General features: G+C 34.3%; 1 protein-coding gene across 4 annotated transcripts in view; it reads left to right on the forward strand.

The window, feature by feature from the left end:
* C2cd3 (C2 domain containing 3 centriole elongation regulator) overlaps positions 1 to 12,586 on the forward strand; it is a 137,642-nt gene that overhangs the window by 45,987 nt on the left and 79,069 nt on the right. For all 4 annotated transcript variants that reach the window (XR_007342272.1, XM_015477429.2, XM_048788074.1 and 1 more), the window contains 6 exons: positions 359 to 513; positions 1,092 to 1,301; positions 2,202 to 2,314; positions 6,278 to 6,396; positions 8,486 to 8,608; positions 11,328 to 11,822. Coding sequence is in view for 3 of the 4 variants with exons in the window: in XM_015477429.2 (XP_015332915.1) it covers positions 359 to 513; positions 1,092 to 1,301; positions 2,202 to 2,314; positions 6,278 to 6,396; positions 8,486 to 8,608; positions 11,328 to 11,822 (1,215 nt within the window). In the remaining variant the exon portion in view is untranslated. The remainder of the gene's footprint in view (positions 1 to 358; positions 514 to 1,091; positions 1,302 to 2,201; positions 2,315 to 6,277; positions 6,397 to 8,485; positions 8,609 to 11,327; positions 11,823 to 12,586) is intronic.

Below are 12,586 nucleotides of genomic sequence, written 5' to 3' on the forward strand. Positions count from 1 at the left end.
TAACTTTTCTCAATTGTAGAAATTGGAATAAGGGTACCTCGTAAGAATGTGGTGAATATTAGAAATATACATTCAGCATTTAGCATAAAACCAAATGCATAGTGGCCAGTCAATAGATAGTGGTCAATGTTATTAAGAATTTAAAAGAAGAATTGACTTTGATTTATTTACTTTGAGCTAAACTGTAGCTTAGTTTTGTATAAGTAGGAGAAATAAGAGATTATGTCTCTACTCTCAATGTCAGTAACATAATTATGTATTTCAAGGAAGCACGCACTTACTTTTAGAGAAATGTTTTGTTACTGCTGTTCTTACAACAACCATTTTTTAGTGTCTCTCTCTGATTTTCTTCCCATAGAAATCCGATACTAGTATCAGTGATTTCCCCAGTGAAGATGATGATGTTGTCCCTTCTAAAAATATGAACCAGTCAAAAGCTCTTGGCAGATCTTCTAAAGTCCTGGAGTTAAGTGATCAGAAGCTAAAGAAGAAGGCACCAGGCAAGAAAAATAGGTGAGCTTCTCTGTGGATGTTTGATTACAGGCAAAAGCAAAGGAAGATTATTTCCATAAGATCTCCTCAAGTGATGACCTGTGTTTACCCAGCACTATCAGAATGACTGTTACAGTAACTCAATAAACATTGTGTTCCTTAAAATTTTAATAATATGAAAAGATAGGTACAATTAAAATGGTTAAGGGAGAAAACAATACTGTATTGTATATGTACTGTGGTCACACCTATGTAGAAAAATAAGGAAAGCAAATGAGAAGGAATACACAAAAGTGACAAAAGTAGTTATATTAGGATAGTAGATAGCTAGAATAAATTTTCTGTCCTTTCTGGAAAAGAAGAGAAACTTAATTCTATAACATCATTTTTTACACTTATGTGGAGATCAACTATTAAAAGAATTTTTTACATTTTTTGAGATTTCTTTTGTTGTAGATTAGAACCAAAATTCCGATAAAGCCATTTCCACTTATGAATTAATTTACTTATTGCCCTACCTGTTGCCTGTGAAAGCTAGTTTGTTTTCATGTTGGGTCTCTTTAACTGTCTGCATGCCCGTCTATATGATTTCCTTGTAGAAATTTGGTTGAACAACAGATGCTCTCTGAAACTCCAGAAGATACCCAAGTGACGACCTTAAGTGTGGATAGACTGGCCCTTCTGGGAAGAATACATTCAGTCAGAATGTTCATCGAAACAATGGGAGTTCCTCCAGATAGTCCCCAGGTGACCCCTGGCAAAAAAAGCCTTACTGGGAGACCACCTAAGCTAACAATAGCTAAAAAACGGTATGTCTCTAACATGAGAAGATAAGTTTGATATTTTTGGAAAATATGACTGATAACTGTATAACACTTTATGATTTGTAATGTGTTTTCATCTCCACCAGTTAATCAATATAAATGTATTGAATCCCCACTAGGTCCCAAGAACTATGCTAGGTAAGTTGGGAATAAAGAAAATTAAGAAGCAATCTCTGTTCTTATAGATCTTACAGTTAGCAAAAAAGGGCAACATTTATGTATAAAATGGAATATTACTCAGCCATAGAAAAGAATGGCTTTATGACTTTTGCCAGTTAATGGTGGATCTGGAGATTATTATGATAAATGAAATAAACCAATCCCCAAAAACCAAAGGCCAAATATTCTCTATCTTATGCAGATGCTAACATACAATAAGAAAGGGAGGGGAGAATAGAAGTTCATTGGATTAGATAAAGGGGAATGAAGGGAAAGAGGGAATGGGAATAGGAAAGACAGTAGAATGAATTGGTCATAACTCCCAATGTTCACATATGAATACATGACCAGTGAAACTCCACATGATGTACAACCGCAAGACTAGAATCCTAATTAGAGTAAGTTATACTTCATGTTTGTGTAATATGTATAAGTTATACTTTTCATGTATATATCCTACTGTCATGTATATCTAAAAAAGAACAAATAAAAAAATCACTGTGTATAATAGGGCCTTAGAAATCAGAGTAGATGTTTCATATTGAAAGTGCTGTGGAAGCAAGCCTTTCATTCCACATGACCAGACTAATGAAAGATTTGAAGAAAAGAGGTACAGCTTCTGGTGATCAGAAGTCCTGAAAATAGGCTTTCCAAGATGTGTAGATTCATAAATAGAAAATAGATTTCTTATTTGGTTTTTTTTAATCACCTTTTTTCTTTTTTTAGCACTTTCTTTGTGGAATATCACTTTCCTGTGGGTTTTTCCAAAAGTGGATTGGAAAAGACGGCTTTGATCACTGAAGTTGTTCGACTTGCCTCCAGTAAAATTACAGATGGAAGTAAGAGATAGACTGGTTTTCAGCTCCTTAAATATTTTGACTCTGAAAGAATTTTTGAACCCCTAATTACTTACCTGACTTTTGTAGTGCTATAGAATTTTAACGCTAAAAAGAATTTTGAAGTGAATCTTCTTTAACTCATTTATTTTGTAAGTGAAGAAACTGGCTCAGTGGTACACTGACTCATAATTTAACGTAGCAGGTCAGTAACATGGCTGAGACTAAAACTCAAAACATCTGATGCTTAGTTCATATTTTTCAACTGTTGACATTTTTCTTTCCTCATTTAAAACAGTTTTATAAAGATACAACTCACAAACCATACACTCATTTGACATGTATAATTTAATATATTGCAGAATTGTTTTTAATATTCACATAATCCAATTTTTCTATTTTTTTTCTTGGTTGCTTGTACTTCTGTTGTTATCTTCTTTTTTATTTTGCTTTAAATATGTCTAGTATAGAAAAATAAAAGGATATTATAATAAACATGTTCCTGCAATCCAAAATTAAAACTGTTTTTTTTAATATTTTTTAGTTGTCAATGGACCTTTATTTTATTTATTTATATGCAGTGCTAAGAATCGAACCAAGTGCTTCACACATGCTAGGCAGGTGCTCTACCACAGAGCACCCTAGCCCACAAATCATTTATTTTAACATAGTTTGAGAATATTTTTGCATTGGCTCTTCAGTTTAATCCACGAACAGTTTGTTAGTGTTAAATTTCTTCTCTGGGAGATGGTTTGAGAAACAAAAAATGTGGTTCTATCCTCCACATTCAAGTAACTTTCCTATAATAACTTTAGATTTTTTTAAATTTTATTTTGCTTTATTTGCTTTTTGAGCTAGATAATCCATTCATGTAGTTTTTAGGTTCCATTTCTATAGGCAAACAACATTGTTGCTTCTATACGCTTCCTGGGCTATTTTTTGCATATATCAGCAAATGTGTTGATTCCTTTCTATCCCTACCCCCATTTTATGTAAGTGATAGTGATAGAGTACCATGTGCACCATTCTGCAGCTTGCCTTTGACATTATAGCTTAGGGATTTTTGCATATTGGAACATAAAGAGCTTCATCATTCCTTTAATGACTACATACTATCCCATTTTGCTGCTATGCGATAATTGAAACAGCCCTAAATATGATCAGTATTTAAGTTATTTGAACAGTATTTAAGTTATTTCAACCTTTTTCTGTTAAAAATAATATTTTAATAATATTTTATGTGCATAATTTCTCACTTGGCATAAGTATATCTAATATGAATATTTAAAATAAACACTTATTTAGCCTTAAAGTAATATACTCTTTTACTAAGCCACATTATTTCACCCTCCCCATCACCTTAAGGAGAATTAGGGCATTTCAAATTTGTCTTCTGCTTGCTTTCTGGCTGTATCCTTTTATTAACAGCAGTAGAAGCTGTCCTGGGGGTTTGTTCAGAGCACGCAAGCCTGTATAAATAATTCTGTTGACTAAAAGTATGCATGTTTATTGTGGCTAAACTATTTTTGTTGTTGTTGTTGTTATTTATTTATTTACTTACTTACTTATTTATTGTGATGCTGGAGATTGAACCCAGGGCCTTGTGCATGCAAGGCAAGTAGTCTAACAACTCAAATGTTTTTTATCAAACCTCCATATGCAAAGAAAAATGTTGAAACCTTTTCTCAGGGCTTTTCCTTCTACTTCATTCCACTTAAATAACATTTTATGAATTTCTTAAATTTTCTCTGAACCTTGATTTCCCCATCTGTAAAATTGAAATATATCAGTTCTCATTTTGCTTCTATAGTGTTCATTGAAATTCATGCCAGTTGAAATTGAGTTCTCAGTTGCCATAGAACCATGCAAAAGCAAGGACACCACTCTGGTTTGCACAAATTTCAGCTAACATAGTGTCTACAAAGCCAAGACTGCCTATAATCACACAAGGAATTAGTGGACAATCAAGGAAGATAATGAATGTAAAAGCATTAAGCTCTAAAATAGTAGAGTTTATATAATAAACTCTATATAGTAACTAATATTTATTGAACACTAATTCTACTCAGTTGTGTTATATACATTAACCACTTAGTCATTACAGTAACAACCCCCACCCACCCACACACATAGCTGGTATGGTCGAATAGAACCTAGAACTGTTTTGATTCTAAGTCATTTTCTCTTAATCTAATTAGCCTCTCATGCATTATTTTAATTTCTGACCACAGTGGTTGAATTCTCCCTGTGTCCTTCTGAGAACGATCATTTGGGAAAAAATGCAATAAGCATTGACCCAGGATTTGGAAGACTGGGTTCTACTTCTGATTATACCACACTAATTATGTGACCTTTGGCAAAATCACTTTGTCATCTTTCAATAATATAGAATGGACTGTAGATATTTTCAGGATCTCTTCCAACTCTTAAAAAAAAATCTTGTCTGAGACATTATTAGCAATTTATGTATTTGAATTTCTTCTTCCACTATCACCTTAACTTACTTTGTGGTAAAATAATAATAATAACAACAACAACCTTAAGTGACTGTATTGATATAGGTTATATTCGCCATAATTTGAGGTTCTACTTCCTGTTTGCAGGTGGAAACAAACTATATGAGAAATACAGTAATACTATAAAAATATGCCTTGGTAGTAAGAAGAAATCTTAGAAGCACCAAGTTGAGATAGAGTTCTGATTATACATTAAAGATTTTTCATTTATTACCTCAGTTGATCTTTCCAGCACACAAATGAAGTATAGGTGTTCTCTTTGTTCCCTTCCCCCTGGTAGAGCACTAAGAGAAATTAATCTCCTAATGGATGTGGGCTTCATGGGCCCAGAACTTTTGTTCATACTTTCTGTGTGTGGATCCAGATAGCAAGACCCAGATCCTGCCCAAGAATACGAAGAGAAGTACACACACAAGGCTAAATGCAAGGGTTCCTGCTGGCCAGGCTAGATCCAGCTGCTGTTAGGAAACACTGCCTTTAAAAAGTTGCTATTTATGGTTATGTGTTCAATTTTAACCACCTGAAAAGTGAAATAAAATAGATACCCTCCCCTCCCTAAAAAAAAAGAGAGAGAACAAAGATGGCCAGAGATGGATAGAAAGATCAGTATGTCAAAATGAGCAACTTGAATGAATGTCATTGGTAGCAAATTCTCTATAACTGGGCTATTTGTGAGGGTATCCATTTTAAGGACCTTATAAATAAATGAACAGGAAGATCATTTTACAGGTGATAAATTGTTGCTGAGTTGGTAACTAGTAAGTAATAGAAGTGAAACTTAAACACTGTCCTTTGATTCTAGTTTTAAATTCTGATTTTTTTTTTTTACCAGTTAATGCCCCATAGCAACAAATACAAACTAAAATACCACCAACACTTCATCCCATTTACACTTGTCAGCAGAAAACCCTTCCTTTCCATTTAAGAGATGGACTCTACTCCTCCTAACATGACTAAGTAACATCAGTACCTAATACCTTGTCTGAGTGACAGTGGGAGTGTCCTATCAGCCAGCAGATTAACTCATTTTTATTATTATCATTTTATATTCAGTTCTTCTGTTTTATTTATCTCTCATTGTTTCACTTTAAGCTAGCTCCCCTTTTTTATTATACTACCCACCAACTTGTCTTTTAAAAACCGTCATATTACCCTAAATATAGTGAAGTATACGGATATCTCCTTATACATTCTGTGCTCATGTACTTGGCATTCATTTCTCATAATAAAACAGAACAACAGCATGCTTCTCTGCTGTTTCTATACAAAGGGTTTTCTCTTTGTCTCTGCTCTTTCAATTCCAAAACCCTAATACATTCTGTGAAATCATACTGACTAGATTCCTGCAAGAGATTTTTAATTAGATTTGAAAGGGAGGTGGGTGATGTCAAGGCATGGATTAATCATGGCTCCGGCTGAATGGTGTGCCTCTGTGTGTTTCTCCTTACAGTGGTGAAATTCCAGCAGCGATTTGTATTTCCAATACAGTTTGGTGGCCCCATGATAGAACACTGGTGGAATTCTAACCTCACTTTCCAAATTTATGCAAAGAAAATGCCACAGAAAAAGGTATTATGAGTGATCTTGACCTTTGCCTCACCATTCACACCAGAGAATAAGAGTATACTTAAAATTATTTTCCAATTTAAGCTAGGAATTTCTCTAAGCACAAGGTACACTAATGCTTTTTAATATCATAATAATTATTTATTGTTATTATTACTACTCTCTGCTGTTTGTTATAGACCAGATATTATGGTTATAGGCTCCATACAAACTATCAAATTTAATCATCACAATAACTCTGTGCATTAGATGTATTATTACCTTCATTTTGTGGATTAAAAAAAACTGAGATTTGGTTAAGTGACATGTCTATGATCACCCTCATAAAAGACAGCCAAGAACCAAGTATTTTGTCTTTAGATTCTAAATTCTTAACATTTTTACTGTGTTCCCTTATTGTAGGGAAGTGACTGTATTGATATAGGTTATTTAGCCTTAATTTGAAGTTCTACTTCCTGTTTGCAGGTAGAATACCTAAGGTATCTTGCTCATGTCCATAATAATATAATTGTGGGTAAATGTTGACTAACTAATTCCAAGTTTATAAATCTACTACAGCTAACATAAATCAATAAACTATGATGTGAGCCATGTTTACTTCTTTTAGTGAAAGGGTAGCCTGTAATCTTTTGACCTCATCTTGTATATGGATAGCATGAAGAAAGCAACTTATTTTCTTTGGTTTGTTTTTTTCAGGGCATATAAATAATACAAGTTCTTTGTAAAAGATAGCAAAACAAGAAGGGGGGTGGAAATGCATGCTTCTGCAACCTTAAAACAATCTCTATTAATGTTTTGATATATTTACATTGAATCATTTTCCTCTAATTAATGGCTTTTTTCTAATTTTAAGAGAATTATACATGTTTTTAAAAAGCAAAATTGCCTGTAGTTCCATCACCATGAAATAACTATTAACATTTATGTGTATCTTGTTTTTTCAAATAAATAGTGTTATCATTTGCAGTTTTTATCCTGCCTTTTTTCTCATTTAACCTTGTTTGTTTCATTTTTCTTCAAAAGAATGTACTTAATGTTTTCCACATAATTATAAATACTTTCAAAGACTTTATATCTATCTATCTCTATATATATACACATATGATTTAATATCCTACTTCTATCAAATATTGTAGCAATGTTGTTCATATTATTATAAACTTTTAGTGAATGTCATTTTCATGTCTGCATATCATACCATTATATGGATATGCTATAATTAGCTTAGTAATTCTTGATTGTTGAGTATCTTAAATTATTTCTAATTTTTAACCTATATTTCAATGCATAAGTTGTTTACGTATCTTTATTGTTTCTTTAGTATAAATTCCCAGAAATGGAATTACTGAGCCAAAGAATATGAATTTTCAAAGCTTTTCCTTATTAACTACCAAATTTGCTGTCTAAAAGTATGTTGCCAGTTTATATTCTCAGTTTTATTCATATGGAAGCTTTTTGTTTCTCCATAGCTTTGATAATTACTAAGTTTTATAATTTTCTTAGCTTTAATGGCAAAAGCTGTATCATCTAAATTTTGTTTTATATTTTTAATAGCAAAGTTGGACATTTGAGTAAAGAATTTTGTTTTAATTTTTAGACCTTTATTTTATTTATTTATTTTTATGTGGTGCTGAGGATCGAACTCAGGCCCTCGCACATGCTAGGTAAGTGCTCTACTGCTGAGCCACAACCCCAGCCCTGAGTAAAGAATTCTTAAAATCAAGGCTGAGGATACAGCTCAGTTGGTAGAGTGCTTGCCTTGCATGCATAAGGCCTTGGGTTCAACAATCCCTAGCACCACCAAAAAATAAAAAAGAACTCTTAAAATCAGAAAAAGATAACCTTCCAATCTCTTTATAGCATATGAAATCCTCTACAATCTTCCAGAGGAAGGAAGAAATATGGAAACCCAGAAGGGGGACCAAAATATGACAGATTATGGGATCCCACATAGAGTTGCCTCAGTCGAGGAATAAATCTTGGTACTTCATAAAACATGGGTTCTTTTATAAGTCATCATAGGTTGACCCACCAGTTAAAATCCCCTGTGGCTCCTCTTTAACCTAAGCTTTTTCTTTCCTACTTTCCTCAGCCAGAAGTCATTGGATCTGCAGCTCTTCCTTTGCAAGCTGTCATTCAGTCAGAGTTGCTTTCTTTCAGTGACCACCTTCCAGTGCAACAGGAAAATGGTCAAACTCCAATTGGCCCCCTAAAGGTACATTAATATACAATCAGAAGGTCAGAGAAGTATTTTCTGAGCATGTTTTATTGGCTAGCACTGAGAATATAGTAGTGAACAAGGAAACATGATCCCTACCTATTATGGGGTTTCTATTGAGATAGGGCAACAGAAGTCCTATGAGGGAAATGAATGATATTTGTTATGATAGTGAATGCCTGGGATGAAGTAGTACCTGATAGTCAGGCAAGCTCTCTCTAAGGCGGTGACATATAAGGTGAAATTTGAAGAATGAGAGGAGAAAGTAAAAGCACAGGAAAAATCATTCCTAAAAAAGGGAATAACACATGCAGAAGGTCCTAAAGTGGAATTGGTCTTTGTGTCATCAAAGGACAGAATGTTACTACAGGATAGTAGGCAAGAGAAAAGTGTAGAAAGTAGGGTTGGATAGGCAGGTAGGAGCTATATCATTCAGAATTTTGTAGGTCAAGGTAAAGGGTTTATATATTAGCCCAAGAGCCAAGGAAGGGACATTTAAGCACTGAAATGCCATCATCTGATTTACATTTTTAAAATATTTGTGTGGATAGTAGACCGTAAGAAAGAAGGGAAATGAAGAGGCTGTTGCATTAGTCCCAAAAAGAAATGATTGGTGGTGACTTAGACTAGAGTTGTGGCTGTCAACAAGGAGGGAAGTAACAGTGGCCCTGATGGAGTAAATTCTGATGTAAATTGGAGTAAATATAATTGAGAAAGGGTCCTTTCCTTGTGTTCAGAAGCATCAAGATTTTTTAAGTGGCAGAATTTGAATAAATGGCCTCAGTACAGCTTTGCTTGGTGTCTTGGTAAGTTTTAAAAATCTTCACAGTCCTGCCTAAAACATTCTCATGGCTCCAAGTGACCCAGAGAATAAAGTATAAGGCGCACAATGTGACACCTGCCTACTACTTCATCCTCTGCCAGTAGCCATGTCAAACTATGTAAAGAATCACTTAAGGTACTGTGAAGATTTGTGCCTCCATTTTTTTTTTTTTTTTTTTCACACTGCTTCCTCTTCTTGAAAGCCTTTCTTTTTCCTGGTCTTCCTTATATATACCACTTAATCTTTTAAAGACTTATATGATTATTATTGCAAGGAAATGATACCACCTTATGTTTCTGCTAACCAAATTTTATGTTTTGCCTGCCTGGTTCATTCTGCCTGGTGCAAGGTTTAAAATCTGAAAAGGGCTGTGCAATGGCACATATCTGTTATCCCAGCAACTCAGGAAGCTGAGGCAGAGGGATATCACAAGTTCAAGGCTGGCTTGGGAAACTAAAACTGAGGATGTAGCTCAGTTGTAAAGTGCCCCTGAATCAGTCCCCAGTACTGCAAATAATAAATGAATCAATAAAATCTAAAAAGGATAATGAAAAGGATTGATGGACTAGAAATTGTTTTCTGTCCTGACTTTGTTGATAGAAATCCATGCTAGATTGATTGCTGCTGTATTTGATAGAGCAAAATAACTGTGTGTAACACCTATGGGTTTCAAATAAAAGCAACAGTAAGAACACTTTATCCCTAATAATTAATTATTCTTATAGTTAGCAAGTGACCACTTCTGTTCTTCAAATTCGTTACTTATCCTGCATCCTTTTTCTTTTTTACTTTTTAGCATTTTTAACTGTTTCACTTTGAAATAACTTCAGACTTAGAGAACTGTTTCAGAAGTAGTACAAAGAGCTTGCATGCCCTTTGTCCAGACTCACCAGTTCTTAATGTGATATTAGTCTTATAATTCTCTTTTTCTGTCTCTCTCTCTCCTTTTGTTTCCTCTTTAGATACACACACACACCCTTATTCCAAATTATTAACATAAGTTCCAGGCATCATATCTATTTCCCCTTAGATTCTTTAGCATGCATTACATGTATTTCCTAAGAACAAAGACATCATCATGCATAATACTCAAAGAGTTATATTGATAATACGTTGTATCTGTAGTCTATACTTTCACAGTTGTGCCTATATTTTCTTTTACAGAATATTTTTTCTAGTCCAGGATTATCATTTGCATTTAATTGTCATTTTTTCTCTGATCTCCTTTAGTTTGGAATAGTTCCACAGTCATTCTTTATATTTTAGTACATAAGCCAGTTATTTTGTAGAATACCCCTCTAGTGGGGTTTACCCAAGTCACATACTATTATGTGATTTTTTTTTCCTCAGTGCGGGGGACTGAACCCCAAGGCCTTGCACATGCTAGGCAAAGTGCACTCCCACAGAGCTACATCTGCAGCTCTTTCTGAGCATCTGTTAATTGACATTTTACTATGTAAAAGACTATGTCCCTTCTCCCATATTAATTTTATATTGGTATAGACTCACAGATTCATATATTATTCAATAGGTTATAGTCCACTCCTATAATTTATTTTAATGCTCAAATTATCCTAGATTTAGCCAATAGAAGCCTCTTCAACTAGATTCTATGTCCCTTAAACACATCACCATCCTTTTATGAGCATTTCCTTATTTCCTGGTATAAGATAATATTCTGGTCTCATCTAGTATTATTGATAAATAATCTACCTAGTTTTTCTTAGTCTAAGTTAATGTATGTGCAGTCCAGTCTGTTGTATTCATCCTATGTTGGTATTAAATGATGAATTAACTCATTTCCTAATAATCTGACATTACTTCCAGCTCCAAAATTCCGATTCCAGTTCTACAGGACATTCTTAGTGACTCTTCTTCTTTTGTGTTTTATAGGTAACCATGGAGCTTGTTATAGATAATAAGAATTTCACTGGTGTCAATTCCAAGTTAAATAGCAGCATCCAATATACCCCATTTTGTGCTTCCACAAATCCAGATAAGATACTGCCAGAACCCAACCAAGATACTACCTATACCAAAAATTCACAGACTCTAACTCAAATTCTAGAGGAAACTACAAAGGAAGCACAGAATTTGGTGCTTCCCAACCCAAAGTCACCAAGCTCTATAGTACCAAATTCTTCAACCTCCATGGCTGTACCAACCTCTCATGATTTAGTCAATCAGACAGATATGTCAACAAAAGAAAATGCTTTGCTGTTGCATGTGCTATTAATGGTGCCAGATGGGAAAGATTTTATTACTGGAGAATCTGAGAAACAATCACCATGCAATGTGTATTTAAATTGCAAACTCTTCAGCACAGAAGAAGTCAGTAGATCTATCACTGTATGGGGTACAACACAACCAGTCTTTAACTTTTCTCAGGTAACTTTGTCTATTCCATATCTTTTAGGGGTTTATTGGGGGCAGGAAATAAATGTTTTCCAAATCATACTTCGAATCTAAAAGAAATCTAGAATGTTCAGAATGGAAAGGATTGTTGTGGTTATCTGGTGTGTTCTATTGAGTGGAAAGAGGAAAAGACATTGCCAACATTTTAAAACTTTTTCTATTTCTTTTTTTTCTTTCTCAATTTGTTTGGTTTCTCCCCACCACCACCACTACTACTACTATTCTTCTTCTTCCTCTCCCCCTTCACCTCCTTCCCCTCCTCCACCTCCTTCCCCTTTCCTCCTCCTCCTCTTCCCACCTCCTTCCCCTCCTCCTTTCCCTCTCCTCCTCCTCCTCTTCCCTCCTCTCTGCCTCCTCCCTCTTCTCCTCCTNTTGGACATTTGAGTAAAGAATTTTGTTTTAATTTTTAGACCTTTATTTTATTTATTTATTTTTATGTGGTGCTGAGGTTTAAACCCAATGTCTCACATGTACCAGGCAAGTGCTCTACCACTGAGCCACAACCCCAGCCCTCTCACTACTTCTTTTGCCAGAGTTTTGGATTCTATTTTTTTCTACTTCCTCTAGAACTTTGGTTAGGCAAGCTTCCCCACTCTCCTATATGTTCAGTCTCTTTTTTTTTAATATTTATATTTTTCCTAACTCTCATTTATTCTTCCTCTTATTTCAGTATTCATCTTATTTGACTTCTCTGTAGAATTTGGTGCTGTTGCTTAAATTCTTTTTTTCTTAGGTTT

Source organism: Marmota marmota, unplaced genomic scaffold (assembly GCF_001458135.2).
Source record: "Marmota marmota marmota unplaced genomic scaffold, marMar, whole genome shotgun sequence".
Classification (NCBI taxonomy): Eukaryota; Metazoa; Chordata; class Mammalia; order Rodentia; family Sciuridae; genus Marmota; species Marmota marmota.